We start from the raw sequence: 25,894 nt of genomic DNA, 5'->3' as shown, positions 1-25,894 counted from the left end.
GCTAAGTCCCAGGCCAACATCATTCTAAATGGAGAAAAATTGAAAGCATTCCCTTTAAAAACTGGAACAAGACAGGGATGCCAACTTTTACCACTTTTAATAAACATAGTTCTTGAAACACTGGCCAGAGCAATTAGACAGATGAAAGAAATTAAAGGGCTATAGATAGGAAAAGAAGAACTCAAATTAGCACTATTTGCCGACGATAATGATTCTATATCTAGAAGACCCAAAAAGTTCCACCAGAAAACTTCTAGAACTAGTAAATGAATTCAGCAAAGTAGCAGGATAAAAAAAAAATCAACATCCATAAATCAGAGGCATTTCTGCATATCAGTGACAAATTCTCTGAAAGGGAAACAAGAAAACCTAACCCATTTAAAATAGCCTCAAAAATAAAATAAAATACTTGGGAATAAACTTAATGAAAGATGTGAAAGACTTCTACAGTGAAAACTACAACATGCTAAAGAAAGAAATTAAAGAAGACCTTAGAAAATGGAAAGATCTACCTTGTTCTTGGTTAGACAGAATTAATATTGTCAAAATGGCTATACTACCAAAAGCACTATACAGATTCAATGCAATCCCATTCAAGATCCTAATGACATTCCTCATAGAAATGGAAAAAGCAGTCATGAAATTCATCTGGAAAAATAGGAGACCCAGAATAGCTAAAGCAATCCTTAACAAGAAGATGGAAGCAGGTGGCATTACTATACCAGACCTTAAACTAAACTACTGAGCAACAGTAACAAAAACAGCATGGTATCGGGACCAAAACGTACTTGTAGACCAATGGTATCGAATAGAGGACACAGAGACTAACCCACAAAACTACAGTTATCTTATATTAGACAAAGGCGCCAAAAATGTTCATTGGAGAAAAGATAGCCTCTTCAACAAATGATGCTAGGGAAATCCATATGCAACAAAATGAAATTAAACCCCCATATCTCACCTGCACAAAACTACTCAAAGTGGATCAAGGACCTAGGAATTAAACCAGAGACACTGCATCTATTAGAAGAAAAAGCAGGCCTTAATCTCCATCATGTTAGATTAGGCCCTACTTCCTTAATACGATTCCCATAGCGCCAGAATTAATATCAAGAATCATTAAGCGAGATGGATTCAAACTAAAAAGCTTCTCAGCAAAAGAAACAATCAGTGAGGTGAATAGAGAGCCTACCATTTGGGAACAAATTTTTACCACATGAATGTCAGATAGAGCACTAATCTCTAGAATATATAGAGAACTAAATAATCTTTTTATTAAATTATTTATTCTAATTTGCTATACATGATGGCAAATGCAATAATTTCATATTACACATATACAGCACAATTTTTCAAGTCACTGATTGTACACAAAGCATTTTCACACCATTTGTGTCTTGATACATGTACTTAGGCCTTTCCCCTCCCTCTCCTTTGCCCTATCCAAAGTTCCTCCATTTGTCCCATGCTCCCCCCTACCCATTGCCATTATGAATCAACATCCTCATATCAAAGAAAACATTTGGCCTTTGGTTTTTTGGAATTGGAAGATGCAGTTAGCATTATATTCTCCAACTCCATCCATTTGCCTGCAAATGCCATGATTTTATTCTCTTTTAATGCTGAGTAATGTCCATTGTGTATATATACCAAAGTTTCCCTATCCATTCATCTACTGAAGGGCATCTAGGTTGGTTCCACAGTTTAGCTATTGTGAATTGTGCTGCTATAAACATTGATGTGGCTGTGTCCCTGTAGTATGCTGTTTTTAAGTCTTTTTGGTATGAACCGAGGAGTGGGATAGCTGGCTCCATTACAAGTTTTCCAATGATTCTCTATACTGCTTTCCAGATTGACTGCACCAATTTGCAGTCCATCAGCAATGTATGAGTTTGCCTTTTTCCCCATATTCTCACTAACACTTATTGTTTGTATTCCTGATAGCTGCCATTCTGGCTGGAGTGGGATGAAATCTTAGAGTAGTTTTGATTTGCATTTCTTCAACTGCTAGAGATGTTCAACATTTTTTCATATATGTGTTGATTAATTGTATATCCTCTTCTGAGAAGTGTCTGTTCGGTTGTTTGGCCCACTTATTGATTGGGTTATTTGTTGTTGTTGTTTTTTTTTTTGGTGTTAAGGTTTTCGAGTGCTTCATATATCCTAGAGATTAGTGCTCTATCTGATGTGCTTGTGGTAATAAAGATTTGCTCCCATTCTGTAGGCTCTCTATTCACCTCACTAATCGTTTCTTTTATTAAGAAGCTTTTTAGTTTGAATCCATTCCATTTATTGATTATATTAATTCTTGTGCAATAAGAGTCTTATTAAGAAAGGTGGGGAGGCATGTGTTGTGGCTCAGTGGTAGATTCCTTGCCTAGCATGTGTGAGGTACTGGGTTCAATTCTCAGCACCACATAAAAATAAATAAAATAAAAATCCGTTGACAACTAAAAAAATATTTAAAAAAAAAGAAAGTTGAGAAGCTAGCATTGTAGCTCAGTGGCAAAGTGCTGGCCTCGAATATATGAGGCACTGGGTTTGATCCTCAGCATCACATAAAAATAAATAAAGGTACTGTGTCCATCTACAACTATCTATCTATCTATCTATCTATCTATCTATCTATCTATCTATCTATCTATCTATATGTTTGTGTGTGTGTGTGTGTTTGCATATATAAAGAAAGTTGGGGTCTTGCATATATAAAGAAAGTTGGTTTCCAACATGATAGAGATTTAGGCCTATTTTTCTTCCATTAGGTGCAAGGTTTCTGGTTTAATTTCTAGATCCTCGATCGACTTTGAGTTGAGTTTTGTGCATGGTGAGAGATAGAGGTTTAATTTCATTTTATTACATGTGGATTTCCAGTTTTACCAACACCATTTGTTGAAGAGGCTATCTTTTCTCCAATGTGTGTTCTTGGCACCTTTGTCCAATATAAGATAATTTTAGTTATGTGGGTTATTTTCTGTGTCCTCTATTCTGTACCATTGGTCTACAGGTCTATTTTGGTGCCAATACCATGCTATTTTTTTATTTCTCTGTAGTATAGTTTAAGGTCTGGAATAATAAGGCCACCAGCTTCACTCTTCTTGCTAAGGACTGTTTTAGCTATTCTGGGTCTCTTATTTTTCCAGATGAATTTCATGACTACTTTTGCTATTTCTATAAGGAATGTTATTGGGATTTTGATTGGAATTGCATTAAATCTGTATAGTGCTTTTGGTAGTATGGTCATTTTGACAATATTAATTCTGTCTATCCAAGAACAAGATAGATCTTTCCATTTTCTAAGATCTTCTTTAATTTTGTTCCTTAACGTGTTGTAGTTTTCATTGTAGAGGTCTTTCACCTCTTTCGTAAAGTTTATTCCCAAGTATTTTATTTTGTTTTTGAGGCTATCATAAATGGGGTGGTTTTCCTAGTTTCTCTTTCAGTGGATTTGTCACTGATGTACAGATATGCCTTTGATTTATGGGTATTGATTTTATATCCAGCTACTTTGCTGAATTCATTCATTAGTTCTAGGAGATTTCTGGTGGAATGTTCTGGGTCTTCTAGGTATAGAGTCATATTGTCTGAAAATAGTGATAATTTGAGAACTCAAAAATCTTAACACCAAAAAACAAATAACCCAATCAGTAAATGGGCCAAGGAACTGAACAGACACTTCTCAGAAGAGGATCAATCAACAAATATATGAAAAAATGTTGAACATCTCTAGAAATTAGAGAAATGCAAATAAAAACTACTCTAAGATTTCATCTCACTCCAGCCAGAATGGCAGCTATCAAGAATACAAACAACAATAAGTGTTGATGAGAATATGGGGAAAAAGGCACACTCATACATTGTTGGTGGACTGCAAATTGGTGCAGTCAATCTGGAAAGCAGTATAGAGAATCATTGGAAAACTTGTAATGGGAGCACCATTTGGCCCAGCTATTCTACTCTTCGATTTATACCCAAAGGACTTAAAAACAGCATACTACAGGACACAGCCACATCAATGTTTATAGCAGCACAATTCACAATAGCTAAATTGTGGAGTCAAACCTAGATGCCCTTCAGTAGATGAATGGGCAGGGAAACTTTGGTATTTATAAATAATGGAAAGTTACTCAGCATTAAAAGAGAATAAAATCATGGCATTTGCAGGCAAATGGATGGAGTTGGAGAATATAATGTTAAGTGAATTTAGCCAATCCCCAAAAAACCAAAGGCTGAATGTTTTCTTTGATATGAGGATTCTGCCTCATAATGGCAATGGGGGTGGAGCATGGGACGAATGGAGGAACTTTAGATAGTGCAAAGGGGAGGGAGGGGAAAGGAGGGAACATGGGGGTAGGAAAGATGGTGGAATGAGTTAGACATCATTACCCCTAATTACATGATTGAAGACATGAATGTTGTAACTCTACTTTGTGTACAACCAGAGATATGAAAAATTGTGCTCTATATGTGTACTATGAATTGTAATACATTCTGCTGTCATATGTAACAAATTCAAATTTTAAAAAATGAAAAAAAATCACAACCATCATCCAGGCACAGTGGCACACATCTCTAATCCCACTGACTAGCTAAACTGAGGCAGGAGGATCTCAAGTTTGAGGCCAGTTGTGGCAACTAAGAGACATGTCTTAAAATAAAAAGGGGTTGGGAATGTAGCAGTGGTACAGCTCCCCTGGGTTCAACCACAGTACCACACACAAACACACAAAAACCATATCCATCTTTGGTGCACTGAGCTTGGGTAGCTGGTTGGTTGTCATCAGTGGGCATCTCCTAGCTCTGTTCTGTGTCACGATGAAATCATGTTAAAAGTTGAAGAAGGAAAGAATAAAGCATCTTTTTCTGCTCCTTCTTCCTTTTTTTTTTTTTTTTTGGTGGGGGGTTACTGGGAATTAAACACAGGAGCACTTGACTGAGCCACATCCCTAGTCCTATTTTATATTTTATTTAGAGACAGGGTCTGAGTTGCTTAGTGCCTCACTTTTGCTGAGACTGGGTTTGAACTAACAATCCTCCTGCCTCAGCCTCCCCAGCTGCTGGGATTACAGGTGTGTGCCACAGCACCTGGCTAGAATAAAGAATATTCTTAGTGGGAAAAGCATGGCTCAGTGGTGTGGAGGAGAATGTGCTTCTCTCTGAGTGAGCTCTTGTCTTACCAAGCTGCTGCCCCTATCCTTGGCACTGAAGATGGAGGAGGGGCTGTGTAACTGGATGGCCTAAAAGTATGCAGGGGCAGGAGGAAGCAGGAAAGAGCTTCTAGGCCCATCTCAAGGAGAATGTGGGCAGCTGGCCTGGCCCACAGGAGAGACAGTGTATTTACTAACTCAGGTGCTGTCTTGCTTTCCACTTAGACATGCAAAATTGTCAGGCTCATTCCTCAAAATGAAATCATTATATATTTACTTTTATTTTGACAATAACTATAGTTATGCCCTTTCCACTTTAAAATCTACAGCAGGGAGTATTATAATATGGTCCTAATTTTTACTTCTTTTTGCTACACTGGGGATTGAACCCAGAGACCTGCTAGGCAAGCGCTCTACTACTGGGCTACATCCCCAGCCTGTTTATTTTCGAGATAGTGTCTAAGTTTCCCAAGCTGGCCTCAAACTTGTAATCCTCCTGCCTCAGTCTCCCTAGTAGCTGGATTACAAGTGTGAGCTGCTGCATCTGGCTTCATTTTTCAATTTCTAAAGGTTGAAAAAAAAAGATCAAATGAGGGGCTTGTTTTTACATGTGAAAATCATATGAATTTAAATTTTAATGTCCTTAAGTGAGTTTTTATTGGAACATAGCATTAATTTGTTTACATTTTGTTTTGGCTATTTTTCAGTGACAGTGGAGTTTAGTAGTTACAACACAAAACCTATGGCCTTCAGTGCCTAAGCACTAGCCCTCTACAGAAACTAGTGACCCCAGATAAAAGAGGTGGGCACTTCTGCTTTATAATCTTCTTGAAACCATTAATTTATTGAATCGAAGTATATAAAGATAGATTGTTAGTTTCAGATGGGGGGGAAGGGAAATATTTTGGATACAGCATCCAAATTCACAAAGTATGATCTTTAATTCAAATTGTAAGAGTTTTCTCAGTAATAAACACATATGGCAGTTATCTTTTATTTTATTTTTTTACTTTTTGAAATAATTGTTTATTTAATGGTAAATATGTTCTCATTCTTCATCAAGTCATGGGGGAGGGGAAGTTATAGGTGAAATTAGTAATTATCTTTTTAAAAATATAAATTAATTTTTAACTAATACCTAAAAACTGCCCATGTGAAGTTTCAATATGTTTACACTATGTAATGTTTAAACCAGATTAAACATATCTGTCTCCTTAAACATTTATCATTTCCTTACAGTGAAAACTTTCAAAATCCTTTCTTCTAGCTTTTTGCAATGGACAGTATATTATCGTTATTTATAGCCACCCTACTGTGCATACCTGAACTTCCTACTCCCAACCCAGTGTTACTCATCCCATGGGTCACCTGCTGCCCCCCACCTCTGGTAACCACCGTTCTATTCTCAACTTCTAGGAGGTGACTTTATATATTCCACATATGCATGTGACCATGTGGTCCTGGTCATACATGCTGCGTGCCTGGCCATACATGCTGTTTCATAACAAATAGTTCACATAGGAGAGTTCCGGGCAACAGGAAGTGAGTAACTATCTTAAAAGGCTCATCCAGTTCTATCAGACTTATAAAAATATCTGTGGAATCTTTTATGCTCATTAAAAAAAGCATCATAACCTCACCTGTGAAGGTGACGGTCAGAATGGCTAAAGGTCAGGAATGTCTCTCTCAAGTTTACCTGGGAATTAAGAGTTAGGGTTCTACACCATTTGACCCAACTGTCCTTCTCCTCGGTCTATACCCAAAGGACTTAAAATCAGCATACTACAGTGACACAGCCACATCAATGTTTATAGCAGCTCAATTCACAATAGCTAAACTATGGAACCAACCTAGGTGCAGATGAATGGATACAGAAAACATGGTATCTATACACAATAGAATATTACCCAGCCTTAAAGAAGAATGAAATTATGGCATTTGTAGGTAAATGGATGTAACTGGAAAATATCAAGTTCAGCGAAATAAGCCCAAACCCAAAAAACCAAAGGCTGAATGTTTTCTAAGTGGATTTGATCCATAATGGGAGGAGGAAAGAATGAAGAAACTTTGGATTGAACAGAGGAGAGTGAGGGGAGGGAAGGATGTGGGGGTGGGAAGGACGGTGGAATGAGTTGGACATTATCATCCCATACACATGTATGATTACATTTCCGGTGTGACTCTGCATCATGCACAGCCAGAGGAAAAGTTGTCAAAATGCATTCCACTATTACGTGTAACTAATTACAACAAATTAACAAAATAAATAACAATAAAATAAAAAATACAAAAAGAGTAAGGATTCTACATAATGATGGAGTCCCACCCTTCCCAACTCGTTTAAATACACTTTTATTAAAATGGCCCCTATGGACAAGGATAAGCCGCTATTCTACTGAGTTTGAGATCCATGACGTGGGAAGGGTCAGAAAGTAAGAAATTAGACAATGGAAATTATTTCAAAGAGTTAGGGGCAAAGAAGACAGCAACTGGCAACAAAGATTTGTTTGAGTCCACAGATGTGGAGCAGGAGAACTGCAAAATTTAAGAGCAATCTATGAGATGTGACCAAGTATGTTAGAAACCAGCATATTTAATTATCTGACTAATAAATGACTTTCCCTTAGAATTCTTTCTTTTCTCTTTTTGGTACTGGGGATTGAACCCAGGGGCTCTCAACCATTGAGGCACATCCCCAGCCCTTTTTTATATTTGAGACAGGGTCTCACTGAATTGCTTAGGGCCTCTCTAAGTTGCTGAGGCTGGCTTTGAATTCAAGATCCTCCTACCTCAGCCTCCTGTGCCACTGGGATTACAGGCATGTGCCACCACACCATTAGATTTTTCTTTACAAAAATATGTACTATCTTTTTTTTTTTAACTATCCAAACAACAAAAATCTTATGCATATTTCCTTCTCTCCATTGTCTCATGAATAAAACTGGAGCTTAAGCATTCTCTCTCCATGAAAAGAGAGAAGCAAAAAGAAAAGATCTCCCAATTTCTTTTCAAATTTGAGGCTAAGCTATGAGTACTAGGAAGAAGAGATGGTTCCACTGACCAGGCAGGGAGCTGCCTTCTGCCACTCACTCAAAAGAGACCTCTGTATCAATTGTACCTACCCGGTGCCTAGCATTTTGTTTAAAAAAAAAAAAATGTGTACACACGCACACATTAAATGCTCTTTGGACTAGCCAAGTTTTAGAAATGGTTAAAAAAATTTATAGCTACTGCGCTGTTTTCCATTTATGTTTGTGCCTTGAAACACAATTTACAGGGTACAATGTTATAAACATATTAAGATAACAGGAACCAACTTCATGATGTAAGAGAAACACTAATTAAAATGATAAATAAGTTTGTAAAACACACAGAGGGATATGCACATGAGCCCAGAAAGGCTATAATGAAGAATAGAATCTTCCATTTTTTTATCTTCTTTCCTTAAAAAAATTGTGAGAAAATAGAAGGCTAAGTTTAATTTTAAAAAGTCAAGTGGCAGGGACAGAAAGAATGGCTGGTGAATTTTCCCTGAAAATGTTCCTACGGAAAGAGTTGACTTGGACAATAATGGGTGGTGGGCACCTCCAAGGGCTGTTACTAGACACAGCTGCGCTGCATCAGGATGAACAATGGTAATGTAAATAGGACTTCCATTAATATCTTCAGAAATAGTGAATTTTTCTGAAATGCACTTCAATGAGGATTCTGCAAATGTGTTATTCCCAACTGTTTTCCCTGGAAACAAGCCAAAAGTAAAAATAACCTGCTTACCTTCTTTGCTCCTTTTGTTCAACCCACAAGTACACGTACAATGCCCCTTTGGCAAAATCTTTGAAAACATATTCAATAGTTTTCAAAATAACCTAAGTTTGGATTCTAACATCAAATCACCAAGGATTCTGGTTTCTTATGTTAATCCTATGAAATGGTAGAATTATAGAAAAAGATATATTTCTTTAGCCATGAGTCTCAGAACATGATTTTTTTTTGATTAAGACATGAAACTGATGTTTAAGACATAAAATTGATTATCTCAGAAAAATCAAAGGACACTGGCTGAGTGATTGGTAGATCGCTGGATAGTACCTTGGCACTCCTTGGGGTACCGTTTATTAACATCTAGGTTTAAATTCTAACATGATTCTCTGCATTCCATGAGAAATTCTTAAGCAATTTCCACCTTTTGCATTTTAATAAAAGACTCCGACAATTTTCAGCACAATCTGCCTTTTACCAGTTCTGTAAAAAAACCTGAGACGAACTCTGAGCTTCCAAAAGAGGAACTTGTTAACCAAAACTAGTAGCAGGAGCTTCTATTCATCAAAGTGAATAGGCCTCTAAAGACTGAAAAAGAGAACATACAAAAAAAAAAAAAAGTTTGCTATTTTTTGTTCTAAAAACTCCACACAACTTTAAATGCATATGTTGCCAACATGCGAATGTGTCTGTGTGTGTATTCACAGGTATTATTTAAATAGAATACGTGTCCTGAGACACTTATTAATTAAGTGTCCTGGGAAATAAAGACTCACATCAGAGTTTTTTTTTTTTTCTTTTCTTTCTTTCTTGAAATAGTCAACACAAACTGATTTATTATGAGAAGCCTGTCTCTTTCAATTTTGGTTAAAGAAAAGGATTAAGAGTCACTAAATGCTTTTTCATGACATTTACCCAGCAGAAGGCATAATAAAGTCTAAAGAAAACACCAGGTATTGAATGGATTCCCAAAACTCTCCAAACAAAAATAACTTTTTCACGCATCTCCCACTTCACCATCTGAAATGCTGAAAGGAAAGTGTGCACCAGACAAAAGACAGGTGCCCTTTCATATTAAAAGGACGGTGAGCAGTACACTCCAGAGGAATGTGCAGTTTCAAAAGGCCTGTGTTAAACAAAACACCACGTTCTCATCAGCGCCTCTCTGCTATTTTCTCAAGCAACTGAAAAGGAATACTTTTTGCAACAGGAAACATAGGCATTTTCTTAAGTTCAGAAGTGCATTTCTGAAATATGTCCCTGTTTAACTCTTATAAAGTTACAGGGCCCAGACACTGACAAATGAGCTTCATTACATTCAAGGCTGAACATATTTGCTGTGACAATCTGTTTCACTTGAGGAATGGTATTTGCATATGAGAAAGAAAAAAAAAAAACAATCAAGATTCCTATCTTGTCTTCTGGTTTCTGTTACATTAGTTCATGAAAGTTCACAGAATTTCAGATCTGGAAGGAAATTGGGTACTTTCAATGAGGAAATAAAAAAAAAAAATGAGACCAAGAGCGAGCTGAGATTACAAGGCCTTGTGAGTCATCCAGGGGTAGACGAGGCTATCTGCCTGCCCTCCTTCATGGGTTAAGGTAGCATAAACCACCACAAGCTTTAAAACAGGGAGAATGGCCAAAACCAAGCTCCATTGCTGACTTCCACTTAGATCCTATTTTTTTTTTTTTTTTTTTAGAGAGAGAGGAGAGAGAGAGAGAGAGAGAATTTTTAATATTTATTTTTTAGTTCTCGGCGGACACAACATCTTTGTTGGTATGTGGTGCTGAGGATCGAACCCGGGCCGCACGCATGCCAGGGGAGCGCGCTACCGCTTGAGCCACATCCCCAGCCCCACTTAGATGCTAGGCTGGAGAGTTTCTTGAATCACAGGTTCCCCATCTATAGAACAGGTATAGTACCTATTTCTACAGTTCTGTGGGAAACTCAAAAATGCACATGCTATGAGCCTGGCAAATGATAGGTGCTTGATAAGGGCTATTTTACAGTAATGAAATAAATTACTTTTGTTTTTGCAAGGAAATATAAATAACACAAAGTTGAAAATGGATCTTGTTTATTATTTTAAAAATAGGTTTTTAAGTAACTGATGTCATTTCTGATCCAGATTTTTAAAAAAAATATCTTAAGTATTCAACAACTATATGGGCCAATCCATCCTATAACATGTTTGCTCCATTTGGTTTGGTCTTGTCCATTCAATCAAATGAATAATCAATATGCCAGTTTTCACTTCCCTGAATTTTCTGAGCTGAATTAATTGACTTTTTCATTAAGTGTAAATAAGATGAAGTGGGTCCTTTCCTTCTTCTCCATACAGCTATATAATGGATATCTTTGATGGAAATATCATTTGCTAAAACATATACCACTTTCCATGCACCATAGTTTGTGCTAAGAGCTTTATGGATATTAACTCATTTAACTTTGACAATTTGCTAATGGAGCAGTGGCAATAACTAACCCTATTTTGCCAGTCATTCAGTTGGTATGCGTCTTCACCCCTAGTCATGTTGTCTCTCAATATTTTAAATTACTGTTTTAATAAACTGGCATAGCCGGTCAAAACTGTACAAGCAGACTGAGAACCTAAGTCATTCCTTACAAGTCATGCAATTTTGTGAACCCTGCACCTCATCCTTCTGACCCAGGAATCAAAAAACAATGCATAAAAATATCCTATAATAAAAATGTACTTTACTGAAAGTTCAAGGTCAAAGGACATTACATTAGGCTGTTCTGAGTTTATATTTCCATGCATAACAACTCTTATTTTCCTATGTGTCTGGTGCTTTTTCTTGAGTTTTTTTGCAGAAGTCTCTTCTACCTGTCACATAAATGTTCCCAAGATTTTGACTTTTTCTTATCACCCGCATGGGTTGCCCTTAGTTTCCACGGCTTTCACCCACAAGACAGAAGAGAAAGATCCCAAAGTATCTATGAACCAGAAGGGGTATAGGGCATTCCCAACTGGAGGTCCAAAAGCAACCTCAGTATGACCAAAATCTTACTCATCAGTACCAGCTAAACGAGACACGTCCTTCCTCCTGTTTTGCTACCAGGGAAAAAAAGGTAACCACATCAACACAGGTTGAACCAAGTCATAAAACTGTCTAGTTGATAAGATTTCTTGGTTTCTTCCTCTAGAAGTAGGACAGGTATTCCCTACCTGCCCCGCCCTTATGATTACATGTGCTGGTTCTTCCTTCCAAATGTTTGTCCAACTATCCTTCCCAGTTAACCCCCACAGTAGCTACTTTTATGTTCTTGCCATCTTTCACCAGGGCCAAAGTCTGATGGTTTTACATATTATATCCTACTCTGTCCAGTTTATTATCTTCCCTGAATTGCAAGAAAACTTTCTGAAAGACAATGTGATCATTTCACTCCTTGGCCCCATACTTTCTTGGGCATGCCTGTTTTAAAATTCTCAAAACAACCCACCGCGATGGACAGAAAGTTTTCCCGTCTGCCTGCCCCATGCTGCAGTGTGGTACAGAGGATGGCTCTGAGCCCCTTCATCACTGTGTCCTCAGGTCCTAATGCAATGCCCAGTGCTAAGAAATACTTGCTGATTTAATGAGTGAAACCATTTTAATTCAAGTTCTTCCTTAAGGGGTTTAGTTCAGTGGTAAAGCAATTGCCTAGCATGTATGAGGTCCTGGTTCAAGCCTCAGCACCACAAAAACAAAACAAAAATTCCTTTCCTTTAAAAACAGAACATACAAGACTCAATATAAAAGTAATGTCTTTTGTTAGACTTGTGTTGTGTTCTATTCATTTTATGATTTTCTTTCTAGTGTAATGGATTAGCAGACTTTTTGAAAAGTAAGATAGATCAAGGAGGTTTCATTTAAAACTGATACAATGGTTGAAAGTATAGCTCAGTGGCAGAGCCCTGGCCTAAACCCATGTGTAAGGCCTAGGGTTTGATTCCCATCACAAAAATAAATAAAAATAGACAGAAAGACTGTTGGCATATATAGGTCTAGTCTTTAAGCAAATATTTTATTGGAAACCCTTAAAATAAGTAACGGGGGGGAGACATGGGGATGTACTCAATGGAAGGTATTTGCTGAGCATGCAAGAGGCCCTGGGTTCAATCCCCAACACCACAAAAAAATACATAAATGAAATTAGTAACTGAATATGTGATTGCACCCTGTATTCTGTTGCTCAAATGAACATTAATTATTGTGATCTTTCAAGTAATAGATGTACTTTGTAATTCTTTTTATTCTTAGTTATGAAGTTTTTAATTAAATTAATGAGCACTAGGAATCTTTTTATATATTCTTCAATGGTAAATATATATTCTACCAAAATATAGCTCCTTATCATATTTAATAATTCCCATCAAAGCCATCAATTTTATATTACTAGCAATTAATCTTGCCACTCAGGATGAAATGACCAACAGTTAAAACCTAGTTATTCTCAGGCAGAACACAAGGATGTATCATGGCTGGAGAGAGTGTTAGCCAACACTTTCTTTTTCACATAGTTTTGATGGAGATTATTTTATATATTCATAAAGCCCAAAGCAAAGGAAGCTCCACAAAGATCCATAAAGATCCCAGGGTGGTTTTAACCTTTCTCTGTCACTGATGATCTATGTGCTAACAGAAACAAAACTCCAAAACAAAACTTATTTAGTCCCATATTTATTTAACAGATATTAGTAGGCTGTTTTAGAAGTCTTTTCCTAAGTATATGAACAAAACTCCACTTTTTAAATCAATTTATCAAGATTAAGACTTTTATAACAAAACTGAGTCAGATATATGTAGCCAAGTCACCTGCACTCAGATCACTACACACCTTAGGTCCAACATGTTTCTAAACAGTAACTCTATGAGAGGTTAAAATAACTCCCTCCCCAATAATGAACTTAAGTACAACACTTGCAAAACTTTCATAGCATGTTGTTACCAACCTAGACTAAAAACAGGTATTTGGACCAGCACTACAAGGTCTGCATATGTAGAAGATGCTCACTGGTTCCCTCCAGGCAGGACCAAAGACCTCTTCAGTGAGATAAAGCTCACTCCTGCCTTTCCCATCATGCTTTCTATGGTGGATAGTTACAGACGTGGTTGTCTGCCCCATCAGATTCAGGACACCTTGCTCTCTGCATTTTTACATCACATCCATTAGTATGCAAAGAGCCATGTGCTGAGCCAGTGCCTATTTAATTTTATTTAATGATTAATCCTTCTGGTCCATGTCTTCTCACTAGCTTTCTAACAAGCAAAATTTCAGTAGACTTGGGGAAAAAGCCAGTTCACACTAGTGAAAAACCTTGAACAACTGAACTCTTTCTGCCTGTCTTCAACGTACCTGAACGGCCAATGCTAAATAAGTGGGTATGTACTGCTAGGTAAACATGAAGAGGAATGCACCCCCAGTGAAGAGGGGAGCCTGGGGGTTATGAGAAAATTTGTCTGGGACTGGGTGTAATGACAAGTGAACAGGTCCCAGAGGAACTGGAGCCTCAGTCCCAGTCCCACTGCTTTTTCCTACTTGACCGTGGACATGGGTTCCAGTCTCCCGACCCCCACTTCTTTCCATACAGTGAAAACATTTCAAGCACTTGCAGAGCTGGGCACAATGCTTGGACCTGGCCAGCCCTTAGGAAATTCCAGCCCGCTCTGCTCATGACCTCCATGTCTGTTAACAGCATTCCTTTCTCCTATCCACACACCCTACAGATTCTCAGAGGCATCTCTCCCCTACCCCATGTCCAATCAGCTGCTGTGTCTTGTTCCTACTGCTTCAACATTTCCCACATACTTTCTCTTTTGCCATCAAAGCACTGCGACAGAGCCTGAAAGGATGGAAAGTCTGCCTGCCTAGGGAAGGAGCCTGGTCAGAGAGCTGAGAAGACAAGACACTGAGGCAGCTTGGAAGACAAGATGGGAGTTCACCAACTGGAGAGCAGGAAGAAAGGAGGCCACTAGGCAGGTTGGGGGAAGAATGTACACATGAGCTCCACAGAGCGGGGTGCACCTGAGATCCATTCACAGGCACAGCTGAGGGGTCGGGAGCTTGTAGCATTGCATGCTTGCCCTTTGTCATGACTATTCCTGTGTCTTATCCAGCACACTTACTTACAGACAGGTTTACTAGGGATGGGGGTTATGCCTTTTGGGAAAAAAAAATTACGGTGACATAGAAAATGCTCAATAGATATCTGTTCAGTTAGATCTGTCTATGAATCGGCTCTATCAAATGAAAGACTGTAATGTTTTACTAAGTAGTTAAAATATACTCCTTGCCGAGTGTGGTGGCACATGCCTGTAATCACAGTGGCTCGGGAAGCTGAGGCAGAAGGATCCCAAGTTCAAAGCCAGCCTCAGCAACTTAGTGAGGCCCTAAGCAATTTAGCAAGACCTTGTCTCTAAATAAAAATATAAAAAAGGGGCTAGGGATGTGACTCAGTGGCTAAATACTCCTGAGTTCACTCCCTGGTACCTAAATAAATAAATAAATAAGATATATTCTTTAAAGAATTATTTATTATAATGGTAACAAAATGGGCTTATTAGACAATTAGTTTTAGTCCAAAACACCTATATTATATAAATTTTAAATTTAGTTACATCCAAAGTAAGATTATACAATCATAGCTCATGTAGTGTATACTAAATTATCCAGAACTTTTTTTTTTGCTTTAAACCTACTGTTCACAGTAATAACATATCTATAGCTACATCCATACACAGATAATTTCAGTTCAACAAATAATTATTGCATCCTTATGATGTGTGGGTTACTATACTTGTGGGATTTTGTCTCATGTAACAATTATGTAATGACTTGGTAGCTTTATGTTCAAAGTTAAAAGAGAAGATCTGAGATTCTCACAAGTTAGGTAGTTTCTCAAAGTTTAGTAAATGGGTAGAGGCTAAAGACAGATTCAAACTTTTGTTTCCTAACTTGAAATGTTGGATATTTTTATTCTAGCTTCTTATTTCTCAGCAATTATTCATTACCAAGCCTTGAATATAATTTGCTCCCCCAAAGGTCATGTTGAAATTTAACCCCATTGTAAGAGATGAGGTGGGTGCAGGTGGGATTATTTGGAGGTGATTAGGGCTCTGCTCTCAGGAATGGGTTAATCAATTTGTGCGATTCATGAATTAATGGGTTAATGTCTTATCTCTAAAGATTGTCTGCTATAAAAGCCAGTTTCCCTGGGTCTCCCACGCACTTCCTGGCTCATGCTCTGTACCAGCCATCTCAGGACTCTGCCATCAGGAAGACAGATCATCACTACATGTGGCCCTCCAAACTTGGACCAAAACCATGAACCTAAACAAACCTCTTTTCTTTATAACTTACCCAGCCTGTGGTATTGTTATCAGCAACATAAAATAGACTAAGATAACCATCTCGCTTGTACTTGTGGACTGCTTAATCAGGACTTACAAACAGCTTCCTGGGAGAGGATTTTTCCTTGAAAAATATCAATTTGCTCTTAAACGATGCATTATCGTGCATCACTGAGCCCTGTGTTTTATCTAACAACAAATCTAGATGGAGAGGTCAGAAGTGCAGTTTTATGCGGAATGAGCTATTTAATGATGCAGATTCAAAATCATGAGCAGTAGCAGCCCACTTATCTGCAGGTAAGATCTAACAACCACAAGCACCTGTGTACCAAGGCCACTAGGATGCATAGCTGTCACAAAACTCATGATTTTCTTTGTAGGAATCTCCTCAAACCACTTCAGAATCTCATCCAGAAAAAAAGATGTCAAAAAATGTATGAATAGCAGTAAAAACTGATGGGAGAAAAAGTATAGAATGTGTAGACATTTACGATCAGTGTGTGTGGAACAGGGTGTGCATCTGTGTAAGTGCATTTCAAATATATAATCAAATGCAATTAACATGTATTAAATAAGTTAATAAGGCATCTGATATTAATAACCAAGGCTTCATAATCAAGGGAAAATTATTAAATAATTTATAGTTTCCTTCACTTGTAAAGGTAGGAAAGAACAAATTTCAGAAATTGTTAAATCAGAATAGGTTAATATTTTAAGCATTCCTATGAGTAAACTTCCTTTATGTACAAAATTCTGATATGAATTAATTTTTATTAAAACCCGACACATAAGAGATGTGACTGCTTAAGTTCACTAATGTTTAAGATTTAGATGTGTGCAGTTTTCAAATGAATTAAAATTAGTATTGACTATTGAATCTCATAGATTTATTAGGGGGCAGGAAGATAGATTTGTAATATAAAATATTTTCAGATTCATTTGAAATGGAAATATTGCTCTTACTTTTTTGGAAGCAAATTTGCTTTTAAGTTAAATTTTGCCCTTTTTTGTTAGTCATTAAATTCAATATTCTGCAGAACCCTGACAGTCACGTTTCATTTTAATGCCATGTCATACATACCACCAGAGAGTTCTAGTTTCTGCTTTTCAGAGCCTCTTCTAGAGCAGACCCAACATTCGGATCTAGGGCTCCATCTAGTGGCTGAAGCATAACTGATGTGTGAGTATTATTTGCTTGTAGTGTATTTTAAAATTCCAGGGCACTTATTTTTCAGAAAATAGTGAGAATTCTATTTTCTTTTAGTTATTAGAAATACCTAAATTGTCTTCTAAAATGCAAATACACATCATTTAATATGCTACATAATTCTTTTGTTTTTGGTTATAGGTGGAAGCAATATATTTTATATTTATGTGGTGCTGAGGATCGAACCCAGTTTAAAATAAGGAAAACCCATAGGACATAGTAATGGATAGCATAGCTTTAAACACCTTTTGATTCAAATAAACTACACATTCACTTAAGCGTAGCATACACTATGTTGTGTAGAAGACAGTATATGAACAATGAACCTGCTGACATTAATGTGATGTGACTGATGAATTTCTAACATGCCTTAAACAATTTAGCATTCGCAGGTGTTAGTACATTAAAGGCATTTCAAACTCCTTGGTCACATCTTTATGTTATTATCTAAACTGCACATTAACAAAATATATTTGATTATTCTTATATTTAAATAGGCTCTCCTTGGCATTTCCTTTTTCCCCTTAAATTTCATTGCTAATACCTAGAAAATGGTTCCTCTTTCACATTTATACCAATTAAATTCCTAAGACCAAAATAAACAGATAACAGCTCAGGTCCTCTTAAAGCACAGTGGGATCAAGTGTTAGAAGCAAAAATTAATGCAACTGCCTCAGAGAAAGTTTCCCATTGCCATTTGCTCCTCTCCAATAGTGTGCGTGGCTTTCGAAAATCATCTGGTATAATCCCAAGCTCCACGTGAATTATTATTGGTTATACACAAGTAACTTACTCAATCCGCCCGAAGCAAAGGTAAGGCTGAGAAGATGTGCATTAAAGGCATGCAATCCAACCTGAATTTCTGTAGAACCAGTGTTGACTACATTTTGAACACTAAGTTATGAAATCATGCGTACAATTATAAATCAGAAGCCAGCACATGCTCACTTTGAACCAGTTACAGCAAATTAACAAAATTTCATTCTTTCTATTTAAAAATGTTACTAGACTGATAGTTCAGGAGACCACACCTGCACAGAATACAGTTGTCCCTTAGAATCTGAGGGGGACTGGTTTCCTGGAATCCCTAGCCCGAAGTACATATCAAAGCTCACAGATGCTCAAGGTCCATATATAAGATGTTGTCATATTTACATATAACGTACACACATCTTACTGTATAATTTAAATCATCTCTAGATTACATGTAAAACCTAACAAGGTGTGAATGCTACATTAATAGATGTTATATTGTATGTCTTAGGGAACAGTGACAAGGAAAGAAGACTGTATATGTTCAAACAGATGGGACTTTTATTCCCAAATATCTTTGATCCAATGTTAGTTGAATCTGCAGAGGTGGAAGCCTCAGATCCAAAGGGCCGACTATAACTTATCTCTCCGTTAAATAGATGAGTGGATTTGGCACATCTCGGTTTTGGACAGGAACTTCACAAGGACATTTTGATGTAGCTGTGAGATAGAGAAATGTGGGCTGGAAATAGGATAATTAGCTGTCAGTTAAAGGATTTAGACACACCTGGATAGGGTCTCTAGGATCATGTCTCAGGGCTTTTCCTTGAACCTGTCCTATTCCATTCATCCACCCTTTAACTTGCAAAGATGGAGAAACTGAAGGACAGTGCAGAAGTACTAAAAGCAAAAAGGGAGGGAGAGGTTTCGAATTATTTCAATTTATCAGAATAAAGTGCCCAACTCAGTACAATGGGTATAGAATAATTACTTCCCAGAATGGAAAAGGTGCTTGTAACCCTCACAACGAGTCTGTTCCGTATCTCCAGCTGGTGCTAATCACTTTAAAAGATATGGAACACACTGCTCCAAGAGAACCTGTCATTGGAGGGAAAGCTCCAACATAGTACAACACTGCCTGTTTAGGTCTCAAAGAAATCATTTATAGGCACAAGGGATTAACTAGATCTCGTTAGCAGCAGTAGTTGATTTGGATAGCTTACAGGCAGTGTCTACTGCTTAAAGACTTCACCTTACTTTTGAATATATTAAGAGAAAATCCATAAACAGGATCAGTTCTCTCAATGTGTGGTATGAAAACTTTCAGAGACACCGTGGTAAAGTCAGAGTACAGCTAGAAAAGCATGGCTGAGAGAACTAGGGGTGGGGGTGGGGGTGGCTTGGGGAAATGGAGATGGCAGTGGTCCACTGGAGTGTTCATGAAAGCCAGGGCCAGCAAGCTGGATTACAGTGCGATCACCCGAGGCACCCCATCCCCACCGAAGGTTCTGAAACCCAAATAGTGCCATGTGAGACAGTTCCACGCTGTCAGAGACGGGGACTCTGCTCTTAAATTTCACCCAACTTGTCCTGCAGACTAAGTTGACACTTGAAGTATATGATGGGAGGTGGAAAAATAAGTAGTGAGAAAAGATGCTTAAGCGAGAGCCACACTTGTGCAAAAGAGATCCAAGCAGCTGGAACACCAGGTTGCTGTGAGGATCAAATAAGAGAAAATACATGTCAGTGTTCAGAAAACCGCCTGGCAGCGACGGGCTCTGTCTGAGAGATGACAGGCAAGGGATTCCCCTAATTGGGATCACGCTGGACTGTGACATACAAAGTCCATCGTGACTCTCCACATCTATGACTTCATCCCATTAATAAGCCAAGCTAGTTAACTCAAGTTCAGCATTCAAGGTTGATGTTGCTTTGAATTGTGGTGCATATATGATGTCTCCTCTACCCTTACAGTGTATTTTAAAACCTGTAAGATGTACTCCTAAATAATGCCACAGAGTTAAATCATTTAATAGTACCAGATTAGAAATCGTCCTCTTTCACCGTTCATCACTTGGATAAAGTGGAGCAGAGGTGTCTGTGTGAAGATGAAGCTTATATATATATTCCAGAAAGCACACGGAGAATAACTCAAAGTATACGATGATTCACTGAGGATAGAACATTAAAAACACACACACACACAGAAATGACCCCATAAAAAGTGAGTAGTATGGCCTGATGACCCTATCTGCTCCGATGTGTGTTCACCATTTACTGATGGGAGAGAATCAGCTTATTTGACTTCAAAGTCTTTAAATTCATTCTTTGCCTTCATGATAAAGAAATTGATTTACAAATAGTACCAAAGAAACACATGAACGACTCTCCTGGGGAAACCCAGATCAACAGGAGAGGGAAGAATCTAGAAGGAAGTAGAAGCCGAAAAGGCTTGGGAAGCAAAGAGGAAACGTGGGAAGAGGCAATTTGAACAACGTGCTCCGTTAGCCGTCATTGAGGAATGTCAAAAGTAGATAAAGTGTTAGTTGAACAGAAGTAAACTCCAGATTCTATGATGCTCTCTGGACTTTGGGCAGCCTCCTGTGCCGTAACTTCACTGCAGACAATGGTTCAGAGTGACGACCCTTCAGTGCAGCTCTGGAAGGACAGAGCTAAGTCAAGGCCAGTTAGGCCCATTTACAATATTTTGCTACCTGTGCTGGGGAATGGTTGACATCACATGGTTACTTTACTGTCTGAGATGGGAACTATTTGCACAGCCACACCGGAATCTGTCGCACTTCAAGTTTCCAGTTAGAGGCAGATGCTGATTGCTGATGAGGACAGGAACTGGACGGGGCCTGCTTGTTTATTAAAAAAGTGTATGCATGCATTTCCCTGTTCCTTCTGCTCCTTTAAGCATCACACACTCCAGTCACCACTTTTCCTAGGACGGATGGTGTAACTGCAGGTCTTCCTCTAGTCTCTTGCCAGTGCCCCCACCCACCCACCCACTGGGGAATCCTGGGGGACCCACAAGCCCAGGAAGCCAGAGGGTGCTGGCTGAGGGGCACCCAAGGCAGAAGATGCATTGGTAGGGATCTAAGTGAAGACTCAAGAGCTCATTTCCTTGTCAGGTAGGTGGGTGAGCAAGAGGAGGATGGGCAAAGTCTGTCAATCACTTGTGATCTCAATTTATTCTCTCTAATCTGTGAATACTAAAAATCTTCTCCTGAAATAAAAAGATACCAGTGAGAATCAAATAGAATTATGTGGACATGTTTTTAAAACTCCCCATAGACCTGTGTCTATTACATTCTCATTTTTTATTTTGTTTGCTATTTGAAGGAAAAGGATTAAAAAAAAAAAAAGTAGGAAAACACGATCAAAGGGTGGAGGTGGGTAAGAGGCCAGCTTGGAAAGACAATAATTTTGCTCAGCTTGTTGTTTGATGTGCCACAGGGACATTGTTAAACCTGATAAACTACATGCTGATTAAGTGGTGGTGTTGCTTGTAAGAAAGATGGCTAGATTACTATGTTCACACCATTTTAAAAGCCCTTGAGAAATGGAAGAAATCTCTCATTGTTTCTAAAGTGTACTGAGCCTTACACTTTTTTTTTTTTTCCAATTATGACAGAGAGACTGCATTCTGGCCAGAAGAAATGAAGTAAATTCAAGGTGTTACATATAAGGGGCAAGTACAAAATGCCACGGCAGCACACTGTGCCCTGTCGTGGAGCAACTGGCCCTCACAAGGGAAGCCCTGGGCGCTGTACCTGTATGTGTCCTCCGGTGAGCCTTCAGGTGAGAACTTTTTGTGTACACTTTGTTGCATCCCTCAAAATCACATCTGTGGATACGTCGTTTCCTGGAGTCTGGGGATTCGGACCGTCTCTGGCGTCTTGTGCTCTCAATACTAAATGGTGAAATTGAACTGGAAAAAGAAAAAGGGGTGTTACATGGTGAGAAGCACTGCACTCCATCTTGGGTCTGGTGGCCTGAGAACTGGTCTCAGACTCCACAGCCTCACAGGCTCCCTGCCACCACTGTCTTGGATGTGTCTTGTATCTTGTTTTCTAATCCCCAAAGGCAAGCACTGGAACTGATTTCTGGCAGAACACTCCCAGGAAGAGAAAGACACACTTAAAACAATACCAACAAGGAACTAAAACCCGACTGAAGCATTGGGAGGAGAGTAATCTCCTCTTATCAGAAGGAACCATCTGGTGGTGGTAGATCAACACTCACAGCTCTGAACTTCTGAATACCCTTTCTAAGGAATATTTAAGGAAGCCCTGCTATAGACAATTGAGAAGATGAATGCATTTAATAAGTAACAGCAGGTCTGACCACATATAACACCGTGTAAAATCACAATGCACCTTTCAAAACAAGTGAGGTCAGGCTGAAAGAAATGACATCAGTACATCAATAACGTGACTCATGACAAGCTATTTCTGAGCAGTAAAGTGCACTGCCATTTAACTTTTCTAGTAGGTGCTTTTGCATGGTGAGGAATAAAGTGCACTATATGTATTTAAAGATTAGCTGTACTACTATTACGAACAAAAAGTTTTAACTATGAAGTTTGGCCCTGACTTGCGTGTTGTTTAATCTTAATGCCCCACTAGAAAAACAGGATTAGTTTGTAATGTCAGATAATTGATTAACATGTACCTTTTAAAAACCTTAATCTCTTTTGATGGAGAGAGAAATAAAGAATATGACTCATCTTTTTCAGTTACCCGTGAAGCGCCTTTAAATTATAGTGAAATATGATAAAAAAAAGCAATCACCCATAATTCTACCATAACAATTTACCACGATTAATATTCTGACATATTTTCTTTCAGCTTTCCCATGTTTTGATGCCTTGAAAAATTAGTATTAAAAAAATCACAAATGAAGAACTCTCCCTCTTTTCTTTCACCATCCCTGATCCTTTCTTCTTCTCCCAGGGAAAAGCTCTATCATCAGTTTTCTTTACATCTTTCCAATTCTTTTAAATGACGTTACCTATCTACATCCGCATTCATAGAAATTCATAATATTGCTGTGGTTTTGTAAGAGTCACATAAATGTCATGCTGTTCACATCATTCTGCTACTTTTTTCTCTTCTTGCCCTGTTTTTCAATCAATATTAAACATCTGAGATTTATACAGGTAGGTACAAAGGCTGTAGTTCATTTATCTGAAGTGCTATGGACTACAACTTATTGAATCCCCTTTTCAAAAAATATTTTAACTTAAAGTTCTGAAATTAGAATGTTTCTTGGAATGATGGCTTGTTAAGGTTTAATGGGTATAATTTGTCTTTATTAATGGTACATAAAGTAATTGCTTTTTTCAATAGATGATATTTCAACTTAGGTCAAAAGTTGCTAAACTTTTTCTTTTATAAAGAGCTAAATAGTAAATAAATACTTTATTTCAACTTTAAGAACCAAAAGGTCTTTCGCTTAATTAATCATCTCTGAAACTGCATCATGAAAGCAGCTATAGACACTGTAAGCAAAGAAACATGGTTCCAATAAAACTTTATGTTCAAAAACAATGGGCTGTATTTGGGTTCTAATTTGCTAACTACTGACTTTATGACATATGGTAGCAATCCAATTAAAAACTCATCCCAGAGTTTAAATATCCAATTTTCTGACTGATGGCCATGTAGACTGTTTCTAACATTATCCTGTTACACTGCTCTGGTATTCCCCCTCCCCCCTTTTTAAAAAATGTCTCCTATACATGTGCCTTTTATATTTTCCATGTAGATTTCCCCTTCTACAAATAAAAACTGAGGCCACCAAAGTTTTGTATTTGGAACTTCAAATACTAATGATGTTCTTCTACCTGGGCCTCAAACAGTTCTGGAGAGACATTTGTCTCTACTTTACCTTTCAGAACTACTTACTTGATCTCTTTGTGGAAAAGTAACAAGGTAAGTGGGAATGAGGAAAAAGGGAACCAAAGGTGAAGTCAAAGACCTTGAGAAACCCAAGAAGAGGAGTGGGCAATCCCAACCAGTGAGGACTGCTATTGCCCTGAGGTCCACAGCAGAATTCCACAGTTAACAGGGACCACAGGTGATGACAATCATGGATTGGGGGTTTGGCTGAGCCAAGTCCAGTGTCATGACAGTCAAGATACTGCTACCAAGTAATTTTGTATCTCTAGAGCCAATGAACGTGGGCATTCAAGAAATGCTTGCTACGTAGAATGAATAATTAATACTTATCTGCTTAATGAATCAATACTACCATCCTTTGATGAAAAATAAGTCTGATAGTGGGCACTATGGGTGTTTCTATTCTGTGCTTCCTATGTTTTCTGAGCACTGTGATCTCTCTTTAGAAGGCACCTGAGTGTCTTCTGCAACATGTCTTCTGCGCTTCAAAAACTGAACTTGTTCTACAGGGTGGAAGTGAGCAAGTAACTATTGCATACGCCTGTGTAAGATCCTTCCACTAATCTTCAGTGCCAATCTTGGTATGATCAAAATGGTTGAGGTAAAATCGTTGTCCCTGTATTCCCAAACTTTGTGCCAAAAATATCTATACAGTTCAGAAGAACATTAACTAGAGGTCCACTCCTTTCCCCCAAAGACTAGCCCATTTAGAGCAGCAAAGGAGTGCTGGGGGTGGCCTCATGGGCTCCACACTGCAATAATTAGATCTAGAGAGAACAAATGAGTGAATCAGGACTTCGGCTGCACAACAGTCCCGCTCGGAATGGCACGTTAAATTAGAATTAAACCCAGAGAGGCTCGAAAAGTCACATCCAGAAACGGCTCTATTTAAATAGAAGGCGCCGCATGGCTGCGATGGAGGAAATGAGGGTTAACTGTAATCAGCAGGTAATAAGAGACCATTTGTCACGGGTGACCTTAATGTGCCGAGATGCCCTTCACTGAAATTGGAGATCTTATAGGAGTTAAAAAAATAATAATAATAAAAAGGACAGGGCATCCTTTCAAGGCAAGGAAGAGGACACACACACATTGAAGCTTTAAAAATAAGAGAAGAAAACACAGGAATTGAAGTTGCTTTAACAAAGTCAAACATGATCTCTGCAGAACTCCAGGTAGCACAGCCAAGGACAATGGTGATGGTGGGCATCTGCAGAATGTTAGTATGTTAACAAGTTCTGTTCTAGGAACTTTCAGCTTCAAAGCCACCCTCTAGGCTGAGAGCATCAGCAGTGTGATCTTACGGATGAAGACACAGAGGCAAAGGGAAGGGTAGGGCAAGTTGGTGGCTATGGCAAGATTTGGACCAAGTAGTTGATGCCTGAGCTCAATTTTAACATTATACTGATTCAGATATAGACCTGATAAACCAGCATAGGACAGAATATGGGAAACCAAGAAAATAATTGGTATCACTTAAATTTCTCCTCTAACCCAATTAAATAAGACAACAGCACGTACAAAGCATTCTTTAAAGTAGCCTGCTCAGGGCTGGAGTCGTGGCTCAGTGGTAGAGCGCTTGCCTGGCATGTGTGAGGCAGTAGGCTTGATCCACAGCACCACATAAAAATAAGTAAGTAAAATAAAGGTATTGTGTCCATCTACAACTAAAAAAAAAAAAAAAAGAAAAAAGGTAGCCTGCTTTTAAATAAGAAAGACATTTTTAATTTGAGAAAATTAGGGTAAACTGTTTTATAAACACT

At 38.2% G+C, this 25,894-nt stretch overlaps 1 protein-coding gene across 12 annotated transcripts in view; it reads right to left on the bottom strand.

The window, feature by feature from the left end:
* The window catches only part of Klf12 (KLF transcription factor 12), a 434,856-nt gene that overhangs the window by 15,263 nt on the left and 393,699 nt on the right, over nt 1–25,894 (bottom strand). For 10 of the 12 annotated variants that reach the window (XM_078015792.1, XM_078015793.1, XM_078015787.1 and 7 more), the window contains one exon: nt 22,002–22,159. The exons of 1 other annotated variant lie outside the window; for it this stretch is intronic. In XM_078015792.1, coding sequence (XP_077871918.1) covers nt 22,002–22,159 — 158 coding nt within the window. Of the gene's footprint in view, nt 1–20,711; nt 20,881–22,001; nt 22,160–25,894 lie in introns of those variants that run through there. One more of the 12 variants, XM_078015796.1, reaches the window with a different exon arrangement.

This window comes from Ictidomys tridecemlineatus, chromosome 6, assembly GCF_052094955.1.
Source record: "Ictidomys tridecemlineatus isolate mIctTri1 chromosome 6, mIctTri1.hap1, whole genome shotgun sequence".
Taxonomy (NCBI): domain Eukaryota; kingdom Metazoa; phylum Chordata; class Mammalia; order Rodentia; family Sciuridae; genus Ictidomys; species Ictidomys tridecemlineatus.
This window is presented reverse-complemented; position numbering and strand designations above follow the sequence as displayed.